The 22,125-nt window shown below is 40.6% G+C and overlaps 1 protein-coding gene across 3 annotated transcripts in view; it reads right to left on the minus strand.

Annotated features, from left to right (window-relative positions):
* The window catches only part of SPAG16 (sperm associated antigen 16), a 360,194-nt gene that overhangs the window by 180,957 nt on the left and 157,112 nt on the right, over positions 1–22,125 (minus strand). For all 3 annotated transcript variants that reach the window (XM_039728694.1, XM_039728693.1, XM_039728695.1), the window contains one exon: positions 11,860–12,003. In XM_039728694.1, coding sequence (XP_039584628.1) covers positions 11,860–12,003 — 144 coding nt within the window. The remainder of the gene's footprint in view (positions 1–11,859; positions 12,004–22,125) is intronic.

A 22,125-nucleotide genomic window follows, 5' to 3' on the forward strand; every position in this document is an offset into this window, starting at 1 on the left:
GGCTTTGATGTATAAAAATGGCTTAGCTGCCATGCAATATCGTGTAATTAGAGGTGGTTAAATGAGAATCTAAAATAAATTAGGTGCCTGGTAGAAGGCAGCTTTTAGTATGTGTAAAATTGGCTTTTAGGAGGCTTGGGAAGCACACACACACACACAGGTAAGGAATAAAAATAAAAAGACAAAAGATAAACTAGTTACAATACTTGGAGATTAAATGTAGCAAAATATGTGTCAGCAAGACAGCAGGCACTACACAATGCAGGGCTCTAGGCAAAAATTAGACAGCAATGAATTCCCTTTTTACAACTATTTTGCATTAAAAAGATGCCTTTTCTAAAAGCTTCCTGCCAATGCACATCTAGCACCCCACAGCAAAACCAGACACCTATTTAACAAGAGGTAGGAGAATCCTGGCCTCCAGCTGGAAGCAGGGAGCTCATGGGAGCCTGGCCAGTGATATCTCCAACAACTATGAGGCCCTCTTATGCTGAAGGCAAACAGTGTCCCTGGGTCCACTTGTGCCACTTTCCTGAAGCCTACTGCCAAGTAAATTTTCCTCCATTAAGTTCATGAGAAACAACTATTTTACCTGAAATCAAATCTAATGAGTAAACATTGCAAAACTACCACGTTTTCCAGAAATGAGATCTATTCTGCACCATTCCAACACTTTCTCTCAAACAAGTTAAAAGCTTTCTGTACACTGTTAAATTTCTAAAATAATGTATTTAGGCCACATAAAATCATGCATAGTACCAATCAATATCCATGACACACATTAAACAGTGTGCCATTACAGTGTGATACTTCATCTCAACACCCATCCCATCCAGCTTGGTCATTTTTCCTCCATTGGAATGACTCCAAATCCTCAAATTGTAATGAAGGGCTGTTGAAGTAGGGAAAAATGTAGTTTGGAAGGAGTTCAGATACATGAATTCCATGTACAGAACAGATTTATGACCTATATTAACAGCGATAATCCTGTGTCTCGGTTCCTCTGAAATGCAAAGTTGTGGCTCAGTCGTTTTAAATCCATTATCATCCCCCAGTGGTGGTCCAGTGATGTCTAATCACAATCAATGGCCAGTAATGAACCACAGTCATTAATCCCATTTGCATGTTTGTATAAAGCATCATTTTTAAGCTGCATATTCATATGCAGAGAGAGTTCAGTGAGTGCACAGAGGTTTAACAGCCGGTGGAAAGTTCTGTACTGGGATTTGGACATTCCCAGGCCCCTGGAAGGATATTTCACTCACTCTGTGTAATGATCCTGACAGTGAAGGCCAAGAAAACACACAGGGCAGTGCATGAGCCCAGTGTTTGTACTTGGGGCAGGCGATGATCTCACTGAGCCATGCCCTGGGGATACAGGGACACAGCTTGAGGAGGGGCAGTGAGTTAATTGAGACAGTGATCAATAACAATCTAACTGCAGGAGTGGAGGAGGAATGGAAATGCTGAACATGAGCAGAATCCTGGGCTGATACAAGAGGAAGCAGAATAGCAAAGTGAATATAAATTTCCTCCCTTTCTCTGAAAGGCTTTGTATGAAAACGGAACTTTCATCCATGAGACCATGCAGCCTAAACACTGACTGCTTAAGAGAGGGGACACCAGAAAACTCTTCAAACACAACTCTCACAGGCAACCTGAACCACAGACACAAACACTGTGGCCTTCTCCCTCTGATCCCCATTTGTTTTATACACTCAACTACTCAGATACAAAGGCAATAATTACCACAAAATAAGAACTTGGTTCCACATCCACATCCCTCAGCAGTCAAACAAGTCCTGATGCTCATTCCCAGCTGGGCAACTTCTCCTGCTTCCTGTGCTACTGCAACCGTTTTGTACCTGGAATTCCCCAAATTACTGCAGCCACACAGCTTGAGGGGAAGCACAGAAACACAATAAATGACTGTGCAATTCATACATGGAATTTGTGCTCCAGACAAAATCTTGTAAACACTCCAAATATTTGGGGGCTACTTCCAATTCAAATATCTTAGATATTGCCTCAACTGAATTGCCATTCTCTAGTCAACTCTAACACTAATGTTTGTTATTTTAACAGCTGCACTTTAGGAAAGGCTCATTTTAACAATATAACAAACACAGATATCTCCTTAGCCACTCCACTAGAACCCTTGCAGCAGACCTGAGGGAAAATACAATTGCCTTTATTGCACTGAAGAAAGCAATAATGAACCGAGGATGTTAAAGGCATCAAGATTATAATTGCACTCAGAGAAACATAACACAAGAGATTCTATTAAGAGAGATGTTTTGACGTGTACAACAACTCAGAACAGAGTCAGAGCAACACGTTCAGGATCAGAGCAGTGAACTGAGACTCCCCAGCCCCAGAGAGATGGCAGCTCCCTCTGCAACTCCAGCTCCCCAGCACAAAGTGCTGATGAAGCCAGAAGAAAACCTAAGCTACTCAAAATCTGAACCCACCGAAGTGAACAACAGTTTTGTCTCACAGCCTAAATAAATGATCAGCAAAACTGAACTGCTTCTGGTGACTCACAGGCAGCAAGAGCTGTAGGAATTGAAAATCAGACAGATGTACAGAAAAAGAAACCAAGAGCTCTTTGAAGAGCAGGCAAATTTCTGCAAAACTTTCAGAGAACACACTCATGGCTTCAATGAAGCTGAACTAATAGGTTTAGAAATGTCCCATTTTATTGATACTCTATAAAGAGATTTCAACTGCCTATTCCTCCACCCTTTCTCTATCAATGTGGTTATCATATAGAAATTACTTTCTTTCTTTCAAGTAAACACCAAACTAATTACCTCACAGCTGATCAGAAAGTTTCTTTGCAAAGTCTAAGTCAAAACAATTACATCCAAATGGTGATTCTTAATAATTCTTTTGTCAGAAAGATTAAACTTGACACCTGTCTTGTGAAATTGATAATCACACTGTCTTTTCAACCTAGTATCAGATTGATTTAAAGCCCCCCAAATTAGATATGTCTGTTTTCAAGTCTAAAATCCAGATAATGGCAGAATGTAGCACACAAGGTCATCACTTCAGAAAAATAACATAATTTCTGTGTAACCTAAGCATTCAGAACATTTGAAAACTATTACCTTATGGGCAAGCATAACATCTAAATGACAGATGATAAAGATAAGGTAATTAAATAAGAAATTAAACAATATTACACAAAGACTAGCTAACTTTCTATCAATATTACACAAAGACTAGCTAACTAGCCATTAGGATTTCTAATGCATCCAAGGTCACACATTGTGAGTATGAAAATGGAGGTCTTTGTTAAAGAGCCTTTTCAGAGATGTTCTGCATCTGTGGTGGAGGGGCTGCAAATTCATCAGTAGAAATGGCATTAGTTTATCAAGAGGATTCAATCACTGGTGCTGAATTCATTGTGTGTAAAGCCTCCTGTGAAAGCAACTACAGAGTGCTTTCAGCAAAGGGCAGCATTTACGACAGTGGGTTTTCTTCCTGTAGTTATTTCAAAAATACATCTGAATTGCTCCGTGGGAGGACTGCTGCTTCTGCCAGACGTTTCCTCCTTCTCCTGCTGTCCTCAGCACTTCTCTCTCCTGCCACTCCCTGAATTATTGTAATGGAGATATTATTAGTGAGTCACTACCTTGGAGTGGTCAGTATTTCCATTCTTTATATATGAAATACAAGCCAAAGGTAGTTTTTTATTCAAGCCTGGTCATTCTGGATGAAAAGTGAAGCCTATTCAGTAACCACACTATGGAATTGCACATTGTTTGCTTTCTGAAATCAATATAATGAAAGACTCTTCAGGTTCCATGCAATAGGAACATTCTTTGGTCTTTTTATTGATGGGAAAAGACTACTTCTGTAGAGCAGAGGTAACATCCTTGGGGAACATTAATGGCCTAATTATGAATATTTCTGAAGGCAAACCTTCCAGGTGGCACATGGGCTGCCACTACAACCACCTCAGAGATGGAAGATGAGAAGCACTGGGGTAAAGCAGACACGTGAGGATTTGGCAACAAAGAAAATCTCCAGAAGTTTGGACATCTGCTGGGAACCCCAGCCTCTGTGATGAAATTTTCCTCAGAAAAAAGCCAACTACTGAACAACAAATCAGGATCTAAATCTGTAGCAAAGTTATCTGTCCATGTTTTCCAAAAGTACATTGCAGAACTGAGCTCTCTAAAGAAAATAAAAATGAGATACGAATGAGATTCAGTATTTTCTTGAAATAGATACTCACCAATAGTCAACAGAGCTCTTTGAAATGAAAACATACTTTATGTATATATTTACATCTCAAAACCCCACAGAGAATAACCAACAGTGCCACGTGCCAGAAGAGATTAGTATGGGTAGAAACATTTGGTTTGTGGGAGTGGGTAGAAGGGGGAAAATTTTAATCAAATCCATTACCTGGTTATTGATTTCTCTTTGCCAGACTGATCCTGTAGAATACTTATAAAGCCTTTGACATTGAGACGTTTGGCCAAAAATATTGGATTAGACTAAGCAAAAGCTGAGCTTCTCATGTAATCTCTCATATTTCATTTATATGTGATTTATTCCTTTGTCCAGCAGAGGCTTTTTATTGATAAAAATAATGAGATTGAGAATCCCAAAGGAAATCTAATGCCCACCCAAACATGTTTGTGAGATAAAAATAGTAGGCTTTGCAAGCTTGAGAAAGAATGATGTTATGTTAAAACTGTTTCCTTGTATAAAAAGTATGAAGCTTATCAAAGATTTTGAAATAAATAAAGCTACTTTTGAAATTAAAATTTTGCTATACTTGAAAACACCAAGCACACAGTGAATACTGTACACTGGGGAACTGAATGAAAGACTTCTGAAATAGTTTCTTTCCTTGCAGAATAAATGAATACAACTTTTTTTCTTTTGACTCCTCTATCAGCTCAGTTTGATAAAACACTTTAACAGATGTCTCGACTGCTAAATATGATGTGTTACATAAAGCCAGTAAGATGACTGAAAATTAATCGTGCCACTCAAAAGAAGTTTCTTACCACTGGCAAATTTAATATGTAATCTGGTAACTAAAGGCTTTGTGGAACTATGAAGAAATTCAACATCCTCTAAAAAATTAAATCATTATGCCTATTCATTAACTAAGTGTTCAAAAGTCCTAAGCAGAACATACAGACTATCTCATGTTTCTTTCATAGCTACCAATAGTAGTAAAAGGATAAATAAAACCCATCTGTTTCTGCAGTGAGACCTGAATGAGGTTTTAAAGACTATTTCAAAGCACAAATCAAAATAATTCTATTCCACTGATAGCCAACAGAAACCTTTGTGATAACCTGAGTCTTACAATTCTTTTTTATGTTAATGCTTGGAGGGGAGTTGGTGGCTTTCAAGTCTCAGCCTTGTTTAATGTATAGTGTGAAACTCAGCATTTACAACTCCAAAGCCAGCAGAGAGTCTTCTGTAGCTCACTGTCCATGGACCTTTTATTACTAGTAATCTCCAAACCCCTTTCCTGGAGGACTGTTGCTCTGGCTGGCTCAGTGGCCAGGCAGGAGGGTGAAGTTGACATTTCCTTCCTCCTTCTCCTCCTCCTCCTCCCTGGCTCCCAGGTGTGCACAGCAGCTCCTGAGCAGCCTCTCCCACCAGGGCTTCAGTTCCTCACTCTCCAGCTAAAAGGTGCAATTCATGGAACCCTGTAATTAAAACTCTGATCATGAAACCACTTCCAAGATTTCTGTGTTGTCCATAATGAATCCCTGAGAGTGCAGGCAGAACACATCCCTGGGATGTGCTGCACATCTCCTGCCCACTTGGGCAGCTCATGCTCAGAACTCGACCCCTCTAGAAGTACCTGACCAGTTGGAATTCATTGCAGAGCCACACAGTGCCCGCACAGGGAATATCTGCGAGGTCCAGGGCCCGTGTAAATCTTGTGGGATTGGGCAGTAATCCCACAAGAGTGCACACAACTCTTAACAGCACTGGAAAAGCAATCTGGAGCACGACAAACAGGAGGGTCCCTGAGCACATCACTGCTGAAATTATTCCATAACAGGGTTTGAAACAATTCCTGAGGAAGCTGAATTTCCAGCCTGTTCCTGTTCCAACACCTCCAGGAGCTTCCTTTGGTGCTGCTGGCTTACACGTACAGTAAGTTGGTGTGACTGCTGACCCAGTCTGGGCAGTGGCTATGAAGGATGGGTGATAAAAACCAACACTTTAAAATCACTGACTCCAAACCTCTCTAAATTTCTTCCAGGGAACAGATTTTTTGGAGAGCCCTAAGGAATATGTGAAGGTCTCTTCTAAGAAAGAGCCTGCAGTAGCATAGTCAAATCCCACTGCTTTATGTTAAATTACAGTTTCCATGCAGACAAATGCTGCTGCATTTCACTAAAACAAACAAACATTAGATTGTAGCAACATCTTATAGATCCTGAAATCGTAACTTCAGCAGTGGCTGTTTGTTCTGCAAGTCCCCCTAGTTTCACCAAATAACTACAGCATCAAATCTTGGAAGCCAGTGCATTAAACAAAATGGTATAATAGATAATTCCTGCTTCTTTTCATAGAAATAAAAATAAATTGAAGAATGGCATTAGGAATTATTAAAGTACAAGGAGAAATATATTTGATGCTAGTGGAATGTTTTAAATTATCTTGCTACTGTGACTAAAGAACCTACTCTTCTCTGTATGTCATCAAGTGCTTTTCATTTGCTGAGGCTTTGTGGGCCCTGTACCATCTTAGCTATTTAAAAGATATTATTTGCAATTTGTAACTAAGAAAGCAGTCATTTATCTTTAATATCAGATTTTGTGTGATTCTCTTCCTACCCTGCAGATGTTTCTCAGCACACACTGATAGCTGAGGATATTATGATTGTCAAGAAGATTGGTGTGGATTGATGCACCAGCAGCTCCCAGGGCTGGGGCACTCCTCAGCAGCACAGTGTGTGGGGAGCCAAGAGCAGCAGAGGTGGGGGATGAACAAAGCAGCACACCTTGTAATTCACCTTGATAATCAAAGCACTTTGGGCTCTCAAACTACAAAGGCATGTCCACTGAGAAATTCACAAGTGGTGCCTGGACCTGCCAAGCTGTCAAGTCTGATTTTTGCTCCTCAATGTTTCCCTCCAAGCACAGAGTCCTGTGAGATGCAGTGAGCAAGGAGCAGGGTCAGCCTGTGCCTGCTGCCTCAGAACATCTGAGCCTGGCTGGATCAAACCCAGCTGCCTCTCCCTTCTGGGAATAACCTCCCTCCTGAATTTTGGCCCTTGCTCCCAGCACTCAGAGGTTTCTCCACACCCTCCTTCCCTTCCTTCATTACTGTTCTGCTGGGCTTTTCAGTCTATCCTTTTTCCACATAAGGTCATCTCTGGATAGCTTCTTCACAAATGATAAGATAAAAAAAGAAATTAAAATAATGTAAAAAATAAAATTAGGGGCTTACCTGAGTAAGAATTAATTTCACTTTCAAAGTTTATTCTGACTTCAATTCTGCTCAGGAATTTGTTTTTTAAGAGGATTTTATAAAGCTTTTCTGAGAATTTTTGTACGATGAGAAAATAACTTCCACTCTGATAGAGTCTTACATAGACAATTTCATATTTATCAGACAGTGCTCTTGAAACCTTTGGGCAGATATCATTATCCTGGTTCTTTTTCCCCACTCTGGATTGTCAGCAACATTTTGGACTTGGTCTTGAGAAGCTACCACAGTGCTCAGTTACCCAGAGCTTGCTCCCACGTGCTACAGAATTCCCCTAAAAGCTTTTTGTGTGAATTCAAGCCCACCTGGAGCTGCATTCCCTCCACAGCTCATTCAATCTCTCTCCAATTCCTCACATCCATCCTCCATAGATTCTGCTAATTCTCTCTCTATAGGGCTGTCTTTCTCCTCTGTCCATGCACAGGTTTCCATCTGAGAAACATCAGCTCCTCCAGCTTTGAGAAATATCACCCAGAGCTGCCTCTGCTCTGGAAGAACATGGGTTGTTCTTTCATCTTTCTTTTGCTTCCCCTCTTTGGTACCTTCTTTTAGGGTATCAAACATTACATGTCTTTATTTGCAAGTTTGATGCATGAACATACTTTATCACCAAGGAGGCAATAACTGCCTCCAGGTTTTCCAGTAGCAACAGAACTTACAGAAAATCCACACAGGTAAAAGTAAGTGCTGTGGCAATTTTTATATTATAATAATAATAATAATAATAATAATAATAAATTGATAACAGTTTTGATTTCTTTCCTCAGTAACTGAGAAACACTAGAAACTCTGCTTCTTTCTTAGGGGAACAGGGCATTACAAAGGAGTTGACAATCTGACAATTTTCTATGCAAGTTTTAAATAGCTTCAAGAACCTACAGTTTGTACTTCTATTCAGTTCAGAAATTCATTGTGTTCCACAGAACCAGACAATATTTGCATGAAAAGGGCTACAAACATTTCAGAAGAGCTGACTTGATTAATATTTATGAATATATTAAGGACATTACATATTATACCAGCCCACATGCAGGGCAAGAATATAATATTTTACTGTTCACTGGGATTTTATCAGACATTAACACACACCTCTGCTATGCTGCAGAGCTTGATTCTTTAGCCATCCAGGAAGGCTAGTAACAAAGATAAATAAACCTAGTACATGCCATGAAATATCTTTGTATAATTAGAGTATGGTCCTTAGAGGTACAGTATTAACATCCTCAGCTTATTCTGGTAACTGGCAGAAGATGGAGATTTCTGTTTGCTGTTTCAAATATTTGAGTCACCTGGCACACACAGATGCACTACACAGCTCTTCCCCAGCTCTCCAGATTCTCACCACAAAACCTCTGTGTATGACTGTGACAGAAGTCATTCTCATTCCCTCATTCCTTCACATCTAGATAAGGCAAGCTGAAAAACATTACATTTTTCAATGGTGACAGGAGCTTGAAACAGCTAATTCATCTGCAAAGCAGTGCTCAGCCAGACCAGAGTAACAACACTGGTTTTTTTTTGAAGTTTGACCAGGTGTCACCTGAGTTTCAAAGAAGGAAGCACTGTTCTCCTCCCTCCTCCCAGCTGCTGATGACAGGACCCTTTTGAAGTTTTACTTTCATTTTAAAAGCTTAAGGCAATGCTTTACTGTCAGATCTGCAGGGAGCTGCTCTGCTCTCCTCACATGTGCTGCTGCCCTTCATCCCCTGTCCTGGAAGCACTGCAGGGAGAACACATGGGGCACCCAGACCCTTTGTGCTGACCCAGGAGCAACACGGCAGCAGCCGTGGAGCCTCAGCACATCTCACCTGACCCTGCTTTGATCACAAGTGAAACAGAGGAGGTTTTCAGCATAAAATCACTGTGGAATGAAGCACATTGTCAGTGAGGGCATGGTGGGGGAAGTCTCCTTCATCCAAGAACTCTTTGCCTCTAAGGCTCTGTGCTTAAGGACACTGTGGTACACGAATCCTGGGAAAGCTTCTAAGGACAATCCTCATTTCTCTAATGCCTGCTCCAGAGCCTAAAACACACCTTTACCTTGGTATTGCTACTTCCTAGAACCAGTTCTCTCATGGCTCTTGGAGACACTGAGGATATATAAACCCCACAGCACTTTAAGATCTTCCCAGCCACCTGCAATACTGGCAGCTTTATCTCTGTGAATACACAGTGGAGGCACAGAGATAACCATGAGAAAGACCCTTGCTCAAGTAATACTCTGTGAGCACATAAACCCCCAGATTTCTGGGATTTTAAGGCATTTGTATGTGCAGGAGCATCAGTTAAATGCCCATCACAGCTCTCCTCAAATCACTAGTCTGGTGTCAGGGTGTGGGTTATTGCAGGATGCTGTACCAAGTGATCTGACAGCAGGCTCATGTGGCTGCACACAGAACACTTCTCACACCAGAGGTGAAGGTTCTTCTAAACCTGATTTTAGAGAGAGAGAAGAAACACAGAGGAGAAGTGATCTCACAGAGGACAAACAGCAAAGACTATAGAACTATAGAAGTTCTACACAGGTCACTATTTAATAGCCCAGTGGCACAAAAATATTTTTCTTTTTCACTTCCTGGGTGAACATAATTTCAAATCTTTAAACTGGGAACAAAACTAGAAGTTATCTACATTTGATTCCAGAAAAAGAAAAAAAAAATCTATTAGAACTCTTCATTTTTACTTAATTTGTTTTACTTCCGAGAAAAACAGATATATAAAAGTCTCCTATCTAAAAAAAATAAATTAAAAAATTTAAAATATGATTAAATGTATTCTGCCACATTATGTATTTTATGCAGTAACAGAAGACAATATTTTAACAGCACTGCTTTTGAATCACTCCAGAGCATTCAGCAGGAGTCAATTTATACTGCAAGAGAATAATGATGTACCTCAACTCATTTTAATTTCAATAATTGAATGAGAAATAGGAAAGCCTATTGAAAGGACTGTATTCTGGTCAAAGACTAATGAGAAAATAGTTTTGAGCCTCTGAGTCAGCGGGTGTCATGGTAACAATGCATTATCGAAATCTGATTAGTATGGCCAGCAGCTTTATAAATGATAACATGCTCTTCTAATTGTATTTCCCTTTCTTCCCCTGTGCTAAAGTTTTATATTCACAACAGGTAAGAGGAAAAGGCAGCATTCTGTTTATCTGCAAGTTTAAACCATGTCCAGCACTCACAAACCCTGAAATCTGTCATGCAGCAATAGATAAATTTTCCTACCATCTTAAAACAAAAAGCTGAGCCTTCCATTTCTCTCCTCCCATATCATATGCAATTATTTAAGTTAAATATCATACTCTTCATTTAAATGTAATTATTTCTAAGGGTACACACATGAAAAAGAGAACACAGTGAAAACACAAGCATATTAAGAAAAAGACTCTTTTTCTTAGGAGAAACTGATGCAAGAGAAGAGTAAGTGCATGTTTAATTCATCCCAGATAGCATGACTCCTGGTTCTTGAGGTTTTGAAAAGAAGGAGGGGATTTTCTTGTGTTTAGAGGACTATGTCTGCCTTTGGTAGCTCATTACAAACTCAGAAATCAGGAGGAACCATGAAATTAAATAGGATACATTTCCTCCTCATGAAAAAGAGAGCTAATATTGCTTCATCAAATAAACACAATGAAAATACAAGGTTGAAGGCTTAATAATGCTCCTTTTATAACCAAGCCTCAGGTGAATAGCCTGGCAGACCTTTATTATATTAACAGTAAAGAACTCTATTTAAAATGCTGCCTCACAAATCTGATGCAAAGCAATTTCAACATATAGAAGTTCAGTCTTATCAAATGTATTTTAGTTTTGAGAGTAAAATGGTGTCCTATTTTTCAACAGAAAGACCAAAAAAATCTACTTCATGTTTGCCCTATTTCCACAACCCTTGTAACTTAAATATTTAATTTGTATTTTCCATGTTCACGTTCATTTTTTAATTCAGCTTCAAATCCATAAGATGAATGGGCAGGAAAGCTCATATTCTCTAGGTAAACCCAAATATTCTTAGTCATATGACAAATAATGCATAATACAAGAAGTCAACTTTTCAGTATTATTAATAATGGGACTGTGTTTGCCATAGTGCCTGAACAGGGAGAAAATGAATACAGCAAGACTTGAAAAGCTTATTACTCCTTGTTACGTGCACTGCTACGGGGACAGAGTTTAAGATGTACAAAATATTAAAAGCAATCAGTCTTAAGTCAACACTGTGAAAGGCAGAGGAACATTTTATCTAGATGTTTGGGAATTCAGCAGAGAGCGCAGGGTCTCCCTGAGAACACAGAGGCAGCAAAGCAGGGCAGTGAGCAGAGGAGCTGCAGGAGGGAGCAGGGCCCCTTCAGGGACGGTGGGCACTGACCTGGGCCTGAAGCAGCAGCCTGAGAGCCAGTCCGTGTGTCCCTCCCCTGTCAGGAGGATGTTCCCATCAGGGAAGCCCCACGTCTTCCAGAGGCGGTCATCGCCGCCCGTGAGCACGATGTTCTTCCGCGGGTGCAAGGCCAAGCTGCAGGAGAAGGGAAAGGCAGGTCATGTGCTGTACCAGCTCCATTTTCTGGGAAACACATAACATCCATTTAAATCAGGGCAATAGCCCCAGGAGTCTGATTCTGGATGGACTAAGCTCATGAGAATTCAAAATACATCCTGTGGAGATGAGCTGCTGCTGAAGAAAAAAGAACAGGACTGATTTCTGTGAAAGCAGAAAACAGAATTGGTTCCACACTCTCTTGAAGTTCCACTTAACACTCAAACAATGTTTTTAAATACTTTGCTAGGTTATGTTCTAACAAACATGCAAGTGGATAACAAGCTACACCAACATGATTAACATTCCCACTTATCCAAAATAATTTCCAAAAGCACCGATGTCAGTCTGTCCCCACTTGTACCCACAGGTGTAAAGTCTCCTACCCCTGTGAAATAACTCAAATGATAATTACAGCCCAGGAGCTACAGTCGTTGCCAGCACTTTAGAGCCCATTCACTGGGACTAGGTCAGAAAATTCATTTCAATTCTGTACTCAAAATGTGTTCCATGTTTTCATTTATAATATGTGGCACGCTGCGATGTAATGGAAATCATACACTTAACACGCCCATAGACTGAAAACTCAGTTTATTTTTGATTTAGCAACTGCAGTGCAGCTTAAAATGGATCCAGGGAAGAAAATCAATCTGTTGGAAAGATAACAAGTAGCGTATTTCATATGGATTTGGTTATTTGATTTAAATCATTGTAATGCCTTACTATTTGTTGAACATCAAAAAGTTCTAGTAGTTGACTTTAGTCCCAGGAGTGGCTTATTTAGACAGATTAAATCTGGAATTCAGAATCAAACTGCAATAATAGGGAGAAGAATCACAACCTGTGTGTGTGCACCTATTTCAGCTGTGCCTCGGGGCCGACAGGTCGGAGAGAAAAACACTTATTAAAGCAGAATGAGAGGAGAGAGAGACAATGCTAAGCACCCAAATGGGAAGAAAAGAGAGGACTTAGAAGGCACAATGTCATAAAACCCTCTTTTTTATTAGTACCTTTTTCCTGCACTCAAATTATTTCACAAAATTCCTAAACCAGAACCACAGCATCTACTATACTGGGAAAAATAATTCCCTCTATCAAATCCATGCTAAAAATATATTTATGTCAACTAGAATTTCATCAGAAAACATCTATTCTTGCAGTTTAATGCCCAGCCTAGGAAGATTCCTACAGACTCATCAGCTGAATCCATCTGCTAGAGTGAGGAGCTAGGGATTTACTCATTCTCCAGTTTCTTAGGAAAAAAAAATGCTTTCTATCTTCTCCTAAAGAGGATAAACTTCCTCTGCATTTATAGCAAAAAAGAGAAGGAGGCAATGATGCTATTTAAATTCTCCAGAGATGCACAGAGAGCAGTTGTATCACTCAGATTGGCCACAGCAGATATCCAGAAGAGCAGGGAGGAACAGAGATAAAAGGAGAGAATTAAAGGCTGAGAAAAGCACCAGTGGCCTGCAAATTACAGGACAAGAAGAGCTGTCCCAGAATCCCTGCATACAGAGACCTCTGAAGCACCAACAACCCCACTGCTGCTATCTGCATGTGCACACCGCTGACATTTTTCTCAACCTGCTTCAGACATTTCAGACCCCCTCCAGTTTTTCCCTCCAGATATTTCTGCTCTTAGTGGGGGCTGTTGTGAAGCCTTTCCATTAGCTCTCTTACATTCCTCCTAAAGACCTTCCATCTCAGTTTCCAAGTTGCATTATACAGCCTTAGATCACTTTCAGGTCACTTTTCACGCAGAGAAAATTTTACCTGGTGTGTTCCTCCAGACCCTGACTCCTCCTGGACAATCCTTACGCCCTGGCCAGGCTGGAGCTGTGCTCTCATCCATCTTGCCTCAGCTCCCAGGAGCATTCTGCCTACCCTCAACCCTCCCAACACACTTCCAGTCCACACTTCTGCAGTGACCAGACATTCCTATAGAGCTTTGGGAAAACCCATAAAGTGAATTTTATACGGAAGAAAATATCTTGCCGTCTGTAAGAAGGCTGCAAATTTGTTTTTCACAGTCTTTCCTTTAAATTGCAGAGCTTTTGTAAAATGCTGCTGCTGTCCAATGTTTTTCTTCCTCCATGCCATTTTTACAGGCACACAGTGAACACCATTTAATTAACAGCAAATTTGTGACACAACTGCTGTTGAGCTGCTTCTGAGAAAGGGAAGCCCATTCATCCAAAAGGCATTCTATATGCAGCATTAATTAGGCACCCTTGTCTTCATTTCTGGCAATCCAGCATTGTATAGATTTTTGCTTCATCTCTGTTCACAGGGTCTAATTATTTCCAGCACAGAAGACTTTGGGTGGATTGGAATGGAAATCAATAATGGAACATGTGTGATAGGAACATTAGTTTTCTCCTCCTCCTCCTTCGGGATAAAGTGGGATCAGTGGAGACTCAGCCAAGGAAAAAAAACCAAAACAAACCCAACAAAAAACCCTCTTGGAGATTTGCTGCTGTTGAGTATATAAATACCCTTGTTTACACAACTCTCTCTGGCATTATAAGACATTCTCATCTCTTCAGCACTTGCCATGGTAGATATATAGTACTCCCAGTAATTTGCTTTCAAAACAATCATCGATTATTTTAATTTATTTTGACTGAGCCATAAATAAAAATACAGTTTCTTCAGATGTAAAATACTTTCAGTCACAGGATGTTCCACACTTGACCACATCACACAAAATCAACCTTCAGGTCAAAAAGGACTGCACCCAGAGCTGCCAGGGGAACATCAGCTGGGTGTTTAATACAGCCACTGACTGGAGGGAAGGCAGATCTCAGATCCATGTGGAGGAAAACTTCCTGGCACCAGGGTTTCTGAAACCCTGGAACCAAAGTGCCATGGGCAGCCTGTTCTCCCAGCACACCCTCAGGTAGTTGGGTTCCATCCTGGTTAGGAGAGGGACTGGTCATTCCACACACAACACTGGCACTGCTTGGATGTGAAATAAAAACCTAACCTAAATTGTCTCAAAATTAGGCACTGAGAGAATGAAAAATATAAAATTAATGACCACTCTCGTACTCCTAAGTGACTTATCCAGCCTCACTCTGTGGCAGAAACAAGGACAAAATCCAGTTTTCTATGGTTTCACATACAGGATTTATACAGAAAAATATGTTCTCAATATAGACAGCATTCAGCTGCCAAATTCTGATACAGCATTGTACTGAATGCTGCTTGTGATACGTAATTTTTAGAACTTCATGATTTGGTCAAAATTATTTGCATTCCTGGGTACTGGCAAAGAGGTTTCTTGTTAATGCCAATAGCTGCTTTCAGACCAGAAAGCTCTTCTGCTGCATTTCTTGTTCCAAAATATGAGAGCAGCAGAGTTCCTGCAAGATTAAAAAAAGTCTCAAATGCATTTTTCCTAGTGACAGAAAGATTTCAGCCAATATCTCCTTACATAAAAAAATCAGCCTTGCCCACCATACCTAGCACAGGAAATTTTGGGCTGAGCAGTTATATTGGGGTGAAGTTACAACTGGCTGAAAAACCTTGTTTTTATAGTGGAAGCTGCTGGGAAATTGCTGATATTTCTTTCTCTGCCACCAAGGTGGGTTTTGGAGGCAAGGACATGACATGCACTGAATTCCAGAGGATGGATATTGGTTACAGCCTCAGACAAGACCAAATATATATAAATAAGAGGCCATCAACAGCCCTACTGAAATCAGTGATATTGCTGGAGTGTGCCCTAAAAATCTACAGAGTTTGTAAAAGCCGAAATTTTATTCCAGGCCTGATTTTGCTGGACATGAGCCAGTTGTGCTGAGACAAAGCACAAATTAACCAGAGCATTAGGAACAGTTCCTGTGGCAATGCATGCATGAAATGCACAACCTAACCATGATTTCCCACCTCTGAGCTGCCACCAAGGTGCTCCTGGTCACCTTTGGGTGGCCACTCAGCCACCGCCACCCAGCTTGGGCCCAGGAACAGCTGCTGGGTGTCTGTGGGGTTGATGCCTTTAATTTTTAGCTTTTTAGCTCACCAGCTTTTTAGCCCACTATTTCAACTTAACTTTCATTTTCCAGATTCTGTACTGCATTAGTATATAAGTCTGATCTTCATATAAAGTGCTAGCAAGTTCTCCTCACAGTTTAGTCAGACAAAACAATCCTTTTGCAGCCTGAGAACCAAGGACACCATTGCAGCTTTGGGCCCAAAAAGTGTAAAACAACAGCGAATTGAGGAGAGAAAACTGAGAGGATGGGACTTCATAACCTGGAGCTGTAACTGGACAATTAACCCCAATATGGAAATGGAACAAAACTTATAAGTGTGAAAACTCGTGACTTGGGGTCCATCTTGGGTGGAGCCGCAGCCGGGCTCTTGTGCTGCCCAAGGTGTATCCATCGAAGGCCTTCTAATAAACTCCTACTACCTCTGTCTAGTTTCTGTTCCAGGCAGCCTCTTTAGGGATCGGGATGGCCACTGCTCCCTCACAGCCACGCTCCAAGGCTCTCACTGCAAGCAGGGTCAGCCCACACACGCAGCCCAGGTGAAGGAGCAGATCGAGGCAGGGCCCATCTTCCCCTCACGGCGGGCTGAGGGGCGCCAGCGGCAGCCACGGAAATTCCCTCATATCCAGAGGGGAAATGGAGTGCCAGAAAACACATAGATGCAGCACATCCCTTATTTCCCTCCTCACCTCGGTGATGGTGGCTGGGGATGAGGAAAACCAAGGGGAAAACCGAGGTGAGCAGCAGCACTCTGAGGGCAGCAGAGGCGGCTCCGGCCGCTGCCCCACAGACCCACGGAGCCCCTCGGCCACACGGAGAGGCCTCGGAGCAAAGGGGCCAAGGAAAGGGGACAAACTGCCAGACAAACGCCCTCAGCTAAGATTAACCTGCCAAAAAATTCAAACTAAACACTGCACAGCAGCCTAATCAATCATTTTGCCTCTTGCAACTCATCCTTTCTCTCTAATATAGTCGTTTTTGCCACCTTTTTTATCTTGGCTTGAGTTACCTGATCTCACCTGACAGCGTTCTTCAGTAATAATTGTAACCCTGACATTTAATTCAGCATTTTATTATGCAAGCGTAGCATAACCGAATAGCTTGCATTCCTGTTGGAGGTCTTAGAATTTATCTTTTCTCGACAAAAATGGAAGAGGGGATAAACGCTTTCAATAGAGAAAATAAGAGCTAAAACATACAAAAAAAAGGATAAAGAAAAAAAAACCCACCAAACCATTAAAGAACATAAAAAGTGGGAAATACTCAGAGCACAAAGCTTCTATCTTTTGTTTCATTTATGTAAATGCCCATCTGGCAGTCAGTGATAGATCCCAGCCACAGCAATGTTTAAAAACCCCTGTCCTGTCTGGTGAAATTCCTGGCTGCTTCCCAAGCTCCCATGACTCAGGGTTTGGGAGGGAGAAAACTTGCTAGAATCTCGACATACCTGAAGTTAACCTTCTAGCCTGGCTAGCAGACCTTGGAACACCCTAGAAAATAATGAGGAGACAGTCTTCCAGAGACTTGAACTTGCATCTCCAGAGGCCAAGCAACTTCCAAACTCACAGTCGAGTTTATGTGCTTATTCCAGTCCCCATGCACACAGAATCTTGACTCCCAGCTGCAGAGCAGCAGCAAACATATTTATTGCTGTGAAGTGGAATAAATTCACACACTTTCTAACTTGGCAAACCCAGTTCTCCTCTCAAAAACAAACAACTGCAGGAACTGTACTCCCCCTACAATATAAAGTACCTCCAAAAATAATTGTATTAAACACATCACTCTAGGTCCCTGATACAGACACAGCTGTGATAAATTCAGAACATCCATTTTGTAGTGTTCTCTGATCACTTTCTGTTTATCCACTCCATGTGCAATTACCAAAATGCATCAATTTAACTGAGTGTTGTAACCTACCCAGGTTTTACTGCATTAGATCTGACCGTGTACATGCTGTGCCAATATAAAACCATCTTCTTCTTAACAACAAAGTTTGGCCCTGGATCAAATCTGAGAAAAAGTTAAAATTATGCTGTTGATCCACATGTGTTTTCAGGGGTCGCATCCTTTAAAGACACATGCATATTCCTGAATTATGCAGTACCAGGAGTAGTGCCAATTGCACAGCACATTAACTTAAAAACATCTATAACCTTGTTTAAGATTGACTCCTTAATCACGTCAGGGCAGAAAGATTTTTCTAGAACCTATGTAATAACATTCAAAGTGTTTATGTCATTATAGTCTTGTGTACTGCAAACCTCTGCACCCTAACATTAAGCTTTTTATCTGGAATGGCTGTAAATAACAACAGGCATGAATCTAAATTACTTCTTAGAGAATCTTTACTTATTAATTCCTTTGATTGTGATTACAAGGTTGTTGATAATTACTGCTGGCCACAGGAAAAAAACCCCAAAAACACTCAGTCTACAGTATCAGCTGTTACACATTCCAGAAACAGCTCCCTTCTAACCTGCCTTAAAAGAGCAGCAGGCAAGGAACAAACTTTCCTCCACACAGAGAACCACTGTTTATTTTCAGTGCAAAATCTAGGGGTGGGGCTTGGCTTCATTTTAAAATTTATTTAAATTGTCATGAAGTTTAGATGCTGACAAAACTGTGAACAGAAAAAGAGATCAAGTAGTTGGGGTATTTTTGGTGCTATTAAAGAAACCAACTAACTCAGGAGCTGCTTGCTGTAACTGTAGCTCACAAGCTCTTATTTAATATGTATTTGAATCAATTTTTCAAGCTTAGTCAACTTATTAGGTAAGGAGCATACTTTAGGGAGAAATAATTAAGCCAAAAGCAAAAAGAATGAGAGTAGCAACAAACAAGTAGATGCAATTAAAAAGTTAAAACATTGATATCCTTTCCTAATAGCTTTCCTCTGGAGTGAAAGCTGCACGTCCGTGCCTGAAATGATTTATGCCATGATTCACACTGCCCATCACTCACCTTTTACTATCCCTTCATGAAAAATGCTACATCACTCTTTTAGGGAAAGGCAGCCCCCTAGGAGTATTAAATCTCAGCATCCAAAATAGCACTGTAACGAGATTAGCTGGGATCTGCAGCCTCTGGAAGCCAGCTTGGGAAGGGATCGCAGCTCTCCGGACAACTGCAGAGCAGCAGGGGAGAGACAGAGAACAGGGCAGCCCATGGGCAAAACCTGGCAAAGGAAGTGTCCCTGTGGGTTTTCACACTGCACCTCTGCTCGTGAACCACTTCAGAGAAGCAAAGGGAACAGCAATGTTGGCAAACTTGGCAAAAAAGTTTCCCTACTCAACACATCTCTGCTGCCCCCATTTTTGTCCCGTGCATGAGGGTAGAGAGATAATGGCCAGGCTTCCTTTGGAATGGAAGAGACTGCTTTTCTAAAAGGCTATTCTAGCTTGAGCAGCTTGAAAAGATGCAGATTGCTTTCACAAAAGCTTCCACCTGTGGCCTGGTTTGAATTAGTTTCCATCATTACTGTTAGCAATTCCAAGTCTTCTGTTGCATGGCAGCTTTCTCACAGATGATTAGGAGCAGTGTTGTGGTATAAAAGAGTTTGGAAGAAAAAGTACTTGAAACTTGCCAGTTGGTAAATTCTGTTAAATTATCAAGGTTGATAAAGGAAAATATATAAAAATATAATTTGCAATTAGAGCATCAAATTAACTCAGATTTCTGAATTAATAAGAAACCAGAGCATTACCTTTTCAAGGTCAGTTTCCTGCCAGTGTTTCTTTCTCACTTTTGGAGGCAGAGAAGGGTTTAATGCTCTGTGCTTTATTTCACTATTGTAATGCTGAAAAATACTTCCATCAACAGAATTAATGGAAACTCTTGTGGGAAGAAAGTTACATAAATAAATAGTTTCTTCACAGTTACGACTAAGAGGCAAAGTCAGCAGCTGTGAATCGTGTTCTTCCCCTGGTGATCTCTGTAACCAGGTGTATGTGTATGAGAGAGAAATGGATTGTGGCTCCAGAAATTCCCCTGTCTCATGATCCCAAGTAGCTGCAGCCCCACAAGGTTGTGCTGACTCTGCCCCATAGGGTAGGAAGCTTTCTCCACTAAAAGTAGCTATTCCACTTTTCCAGGACATTTCAAGAGACAAATTTTTCAAGTTGTTAGTTCTACTCTCACCTCCTGCACAGAGTTACAGACACAAGTGCTGAAAGGCATCACCTTGTCCACCTGGGACTCGGGAAGGTACACCCAGCACAGATTTCTATAATTTCTCCTTGAAAAGTTGCTTCTACAACAGCTCTAGGCGGCTTTTTCTGGGGTTCAGGCTTCAAAAATTGTTTTGTAAAACACAACCCTCACCACTGTGAGTGCAAATAGCAAAATATTTCCCTTAATTTTTCACTCAGGAATATGGAGAAAGTTTCCCTCTTCCTTTTGTCTTAAAATCTTTATATATCAGATGGTTGTTACTAACATTGCCTTAACTTAGGCATTTTTCCAGAGGCTTTTTAGGAGTCATAACCAAAGATGGATACAGCATGTCAACTCAGACCTCACCAGCCCTAATTTGGAGTAATTACCCAACATTACAGCATCCCTCTTCACACATTCCAGAATTAATTTCCTTAGATTGCAACAGCAGTGTACTGCAGACCTTGTTACCTGTTTTTCCTCTTAACAGGTATTGCCTGCCTTGAATTTGTGTATCTAAATTATTTTTCCTAAATATATCATGTGGCACTTCACTTAATTTGAGTTCATCTTCCTGATTTCAGACCATCTCTGCAATTTGCCAAGTTTATTTTGAATTCTGATCTGATACAGAAAAGCATTTTCAGATCCTCACAGCTTGGTGTCATCTGCATACTTTATAAGCTACTCTGTATTCCATGCTCCTCACTGCTAATGAAAACACTGAACAGAACTGATTTCCTAAGCAAATTCCCAAACTGAAATGCAGCCTGTGGAGTTCAACCAAGAGGTTCCTGGCCCAAGCCACTACATTGGTTTGTATTAAAACCCACCCTTTAGAAAGGAACATAATACATTTTAAAACCCTAAATATAGGAAAAGCCATTTCCTCTGCTAAATTGTTGTGATAGTTAATTATCCTGGTTTATTTTTGTAGAATTTTACTTTAAAATCAGGCCAGCTGCATATTAAACTCTAATTACTACACCAGAGAAAATATCCATAGAAAACATTGACTTAAGAGAATTGTAGCCTGACTCTTCCATATTCTACCATATCACTCCCCAGAATTCCTATGGATTAATCTTCACAGGCAGTACCAGTTAAGGATTTCTGAATATTTGGTGAGATTTGAACGCTGTTGTAGGAGAATCAAGTCATATTTCTGTATGCAGTTCCTGGCTCTGCTATTAAATTATATACAGTCACTCACAAAAAATTATTACCCTCATGGGTAAAGCCAAGCCCTTGGAGACTATGGAATTTCTAGAATGTTTGTTACACAATATTTGGCATATTTGGCAAATTCTCTTCACATCTTTCCTCCCCATTTGCTGTCCACAGGCATTGCAGGAAAGAAAGTAGAAAGCAAAGCTCTTCAAAACTGGAAAAGAACCTTAGAAAGGCCCAGATCCACCTAACTTTCTGAAAACTACAAATAGGTCTCAGAATTTCCTTCAACTTCCAGCATGCACAGGGAAAAAGAAATTGGAACAGAAGAAACAGAGACTAATTTTGGGGGACACTTCCAGAGGGAGGAAAAAAGCTGAAGGCACATTCCAAGTGTTGTGACTTAAGAGATTTACATTTTGACAAAGCCCTGGAAATATTCCTTGCAATGCACATTGACCCCACAGAACAATCTTCATGGTTGACTCTGCCAGCTGCTACACATTCCTTCACCTCTTCCTAGACCCAAAAATTATAACATGGAAATGCTTAAGTAAGGTAGTTCTAGCCTTTATAAAGATGCATTCAAGAACCCTGACAGAAGAGTCTGGAATAATAAAAACACTTCCATATAAAAATGACTGCTGGTACTGCTGAGTTTCTCTGACACCTATGGGAACCTTACAGGCAAGCTGCAGGAGCTTTCTGAAAGGAGTTATCTGAAAGGTGTCTTCATTCTGTTTAAAGTGTAATGTTTTTCATGACTTACTGATATCTA

The sequence above is a fragment of the Passer montanus genome, unplaced genomic scaffold, assembly GCF_014805655.1.
Source record: "Passer montanus isolate IOZ18808 unplaced genomic scaffold, ASM1480565v1 scaffold66, whole genome shotgun sequence".
NCBI lineage: Eukaryota > Metazoa > Chordata > Aves > Passeriformes > Passeridae > Passer > Passer montanus.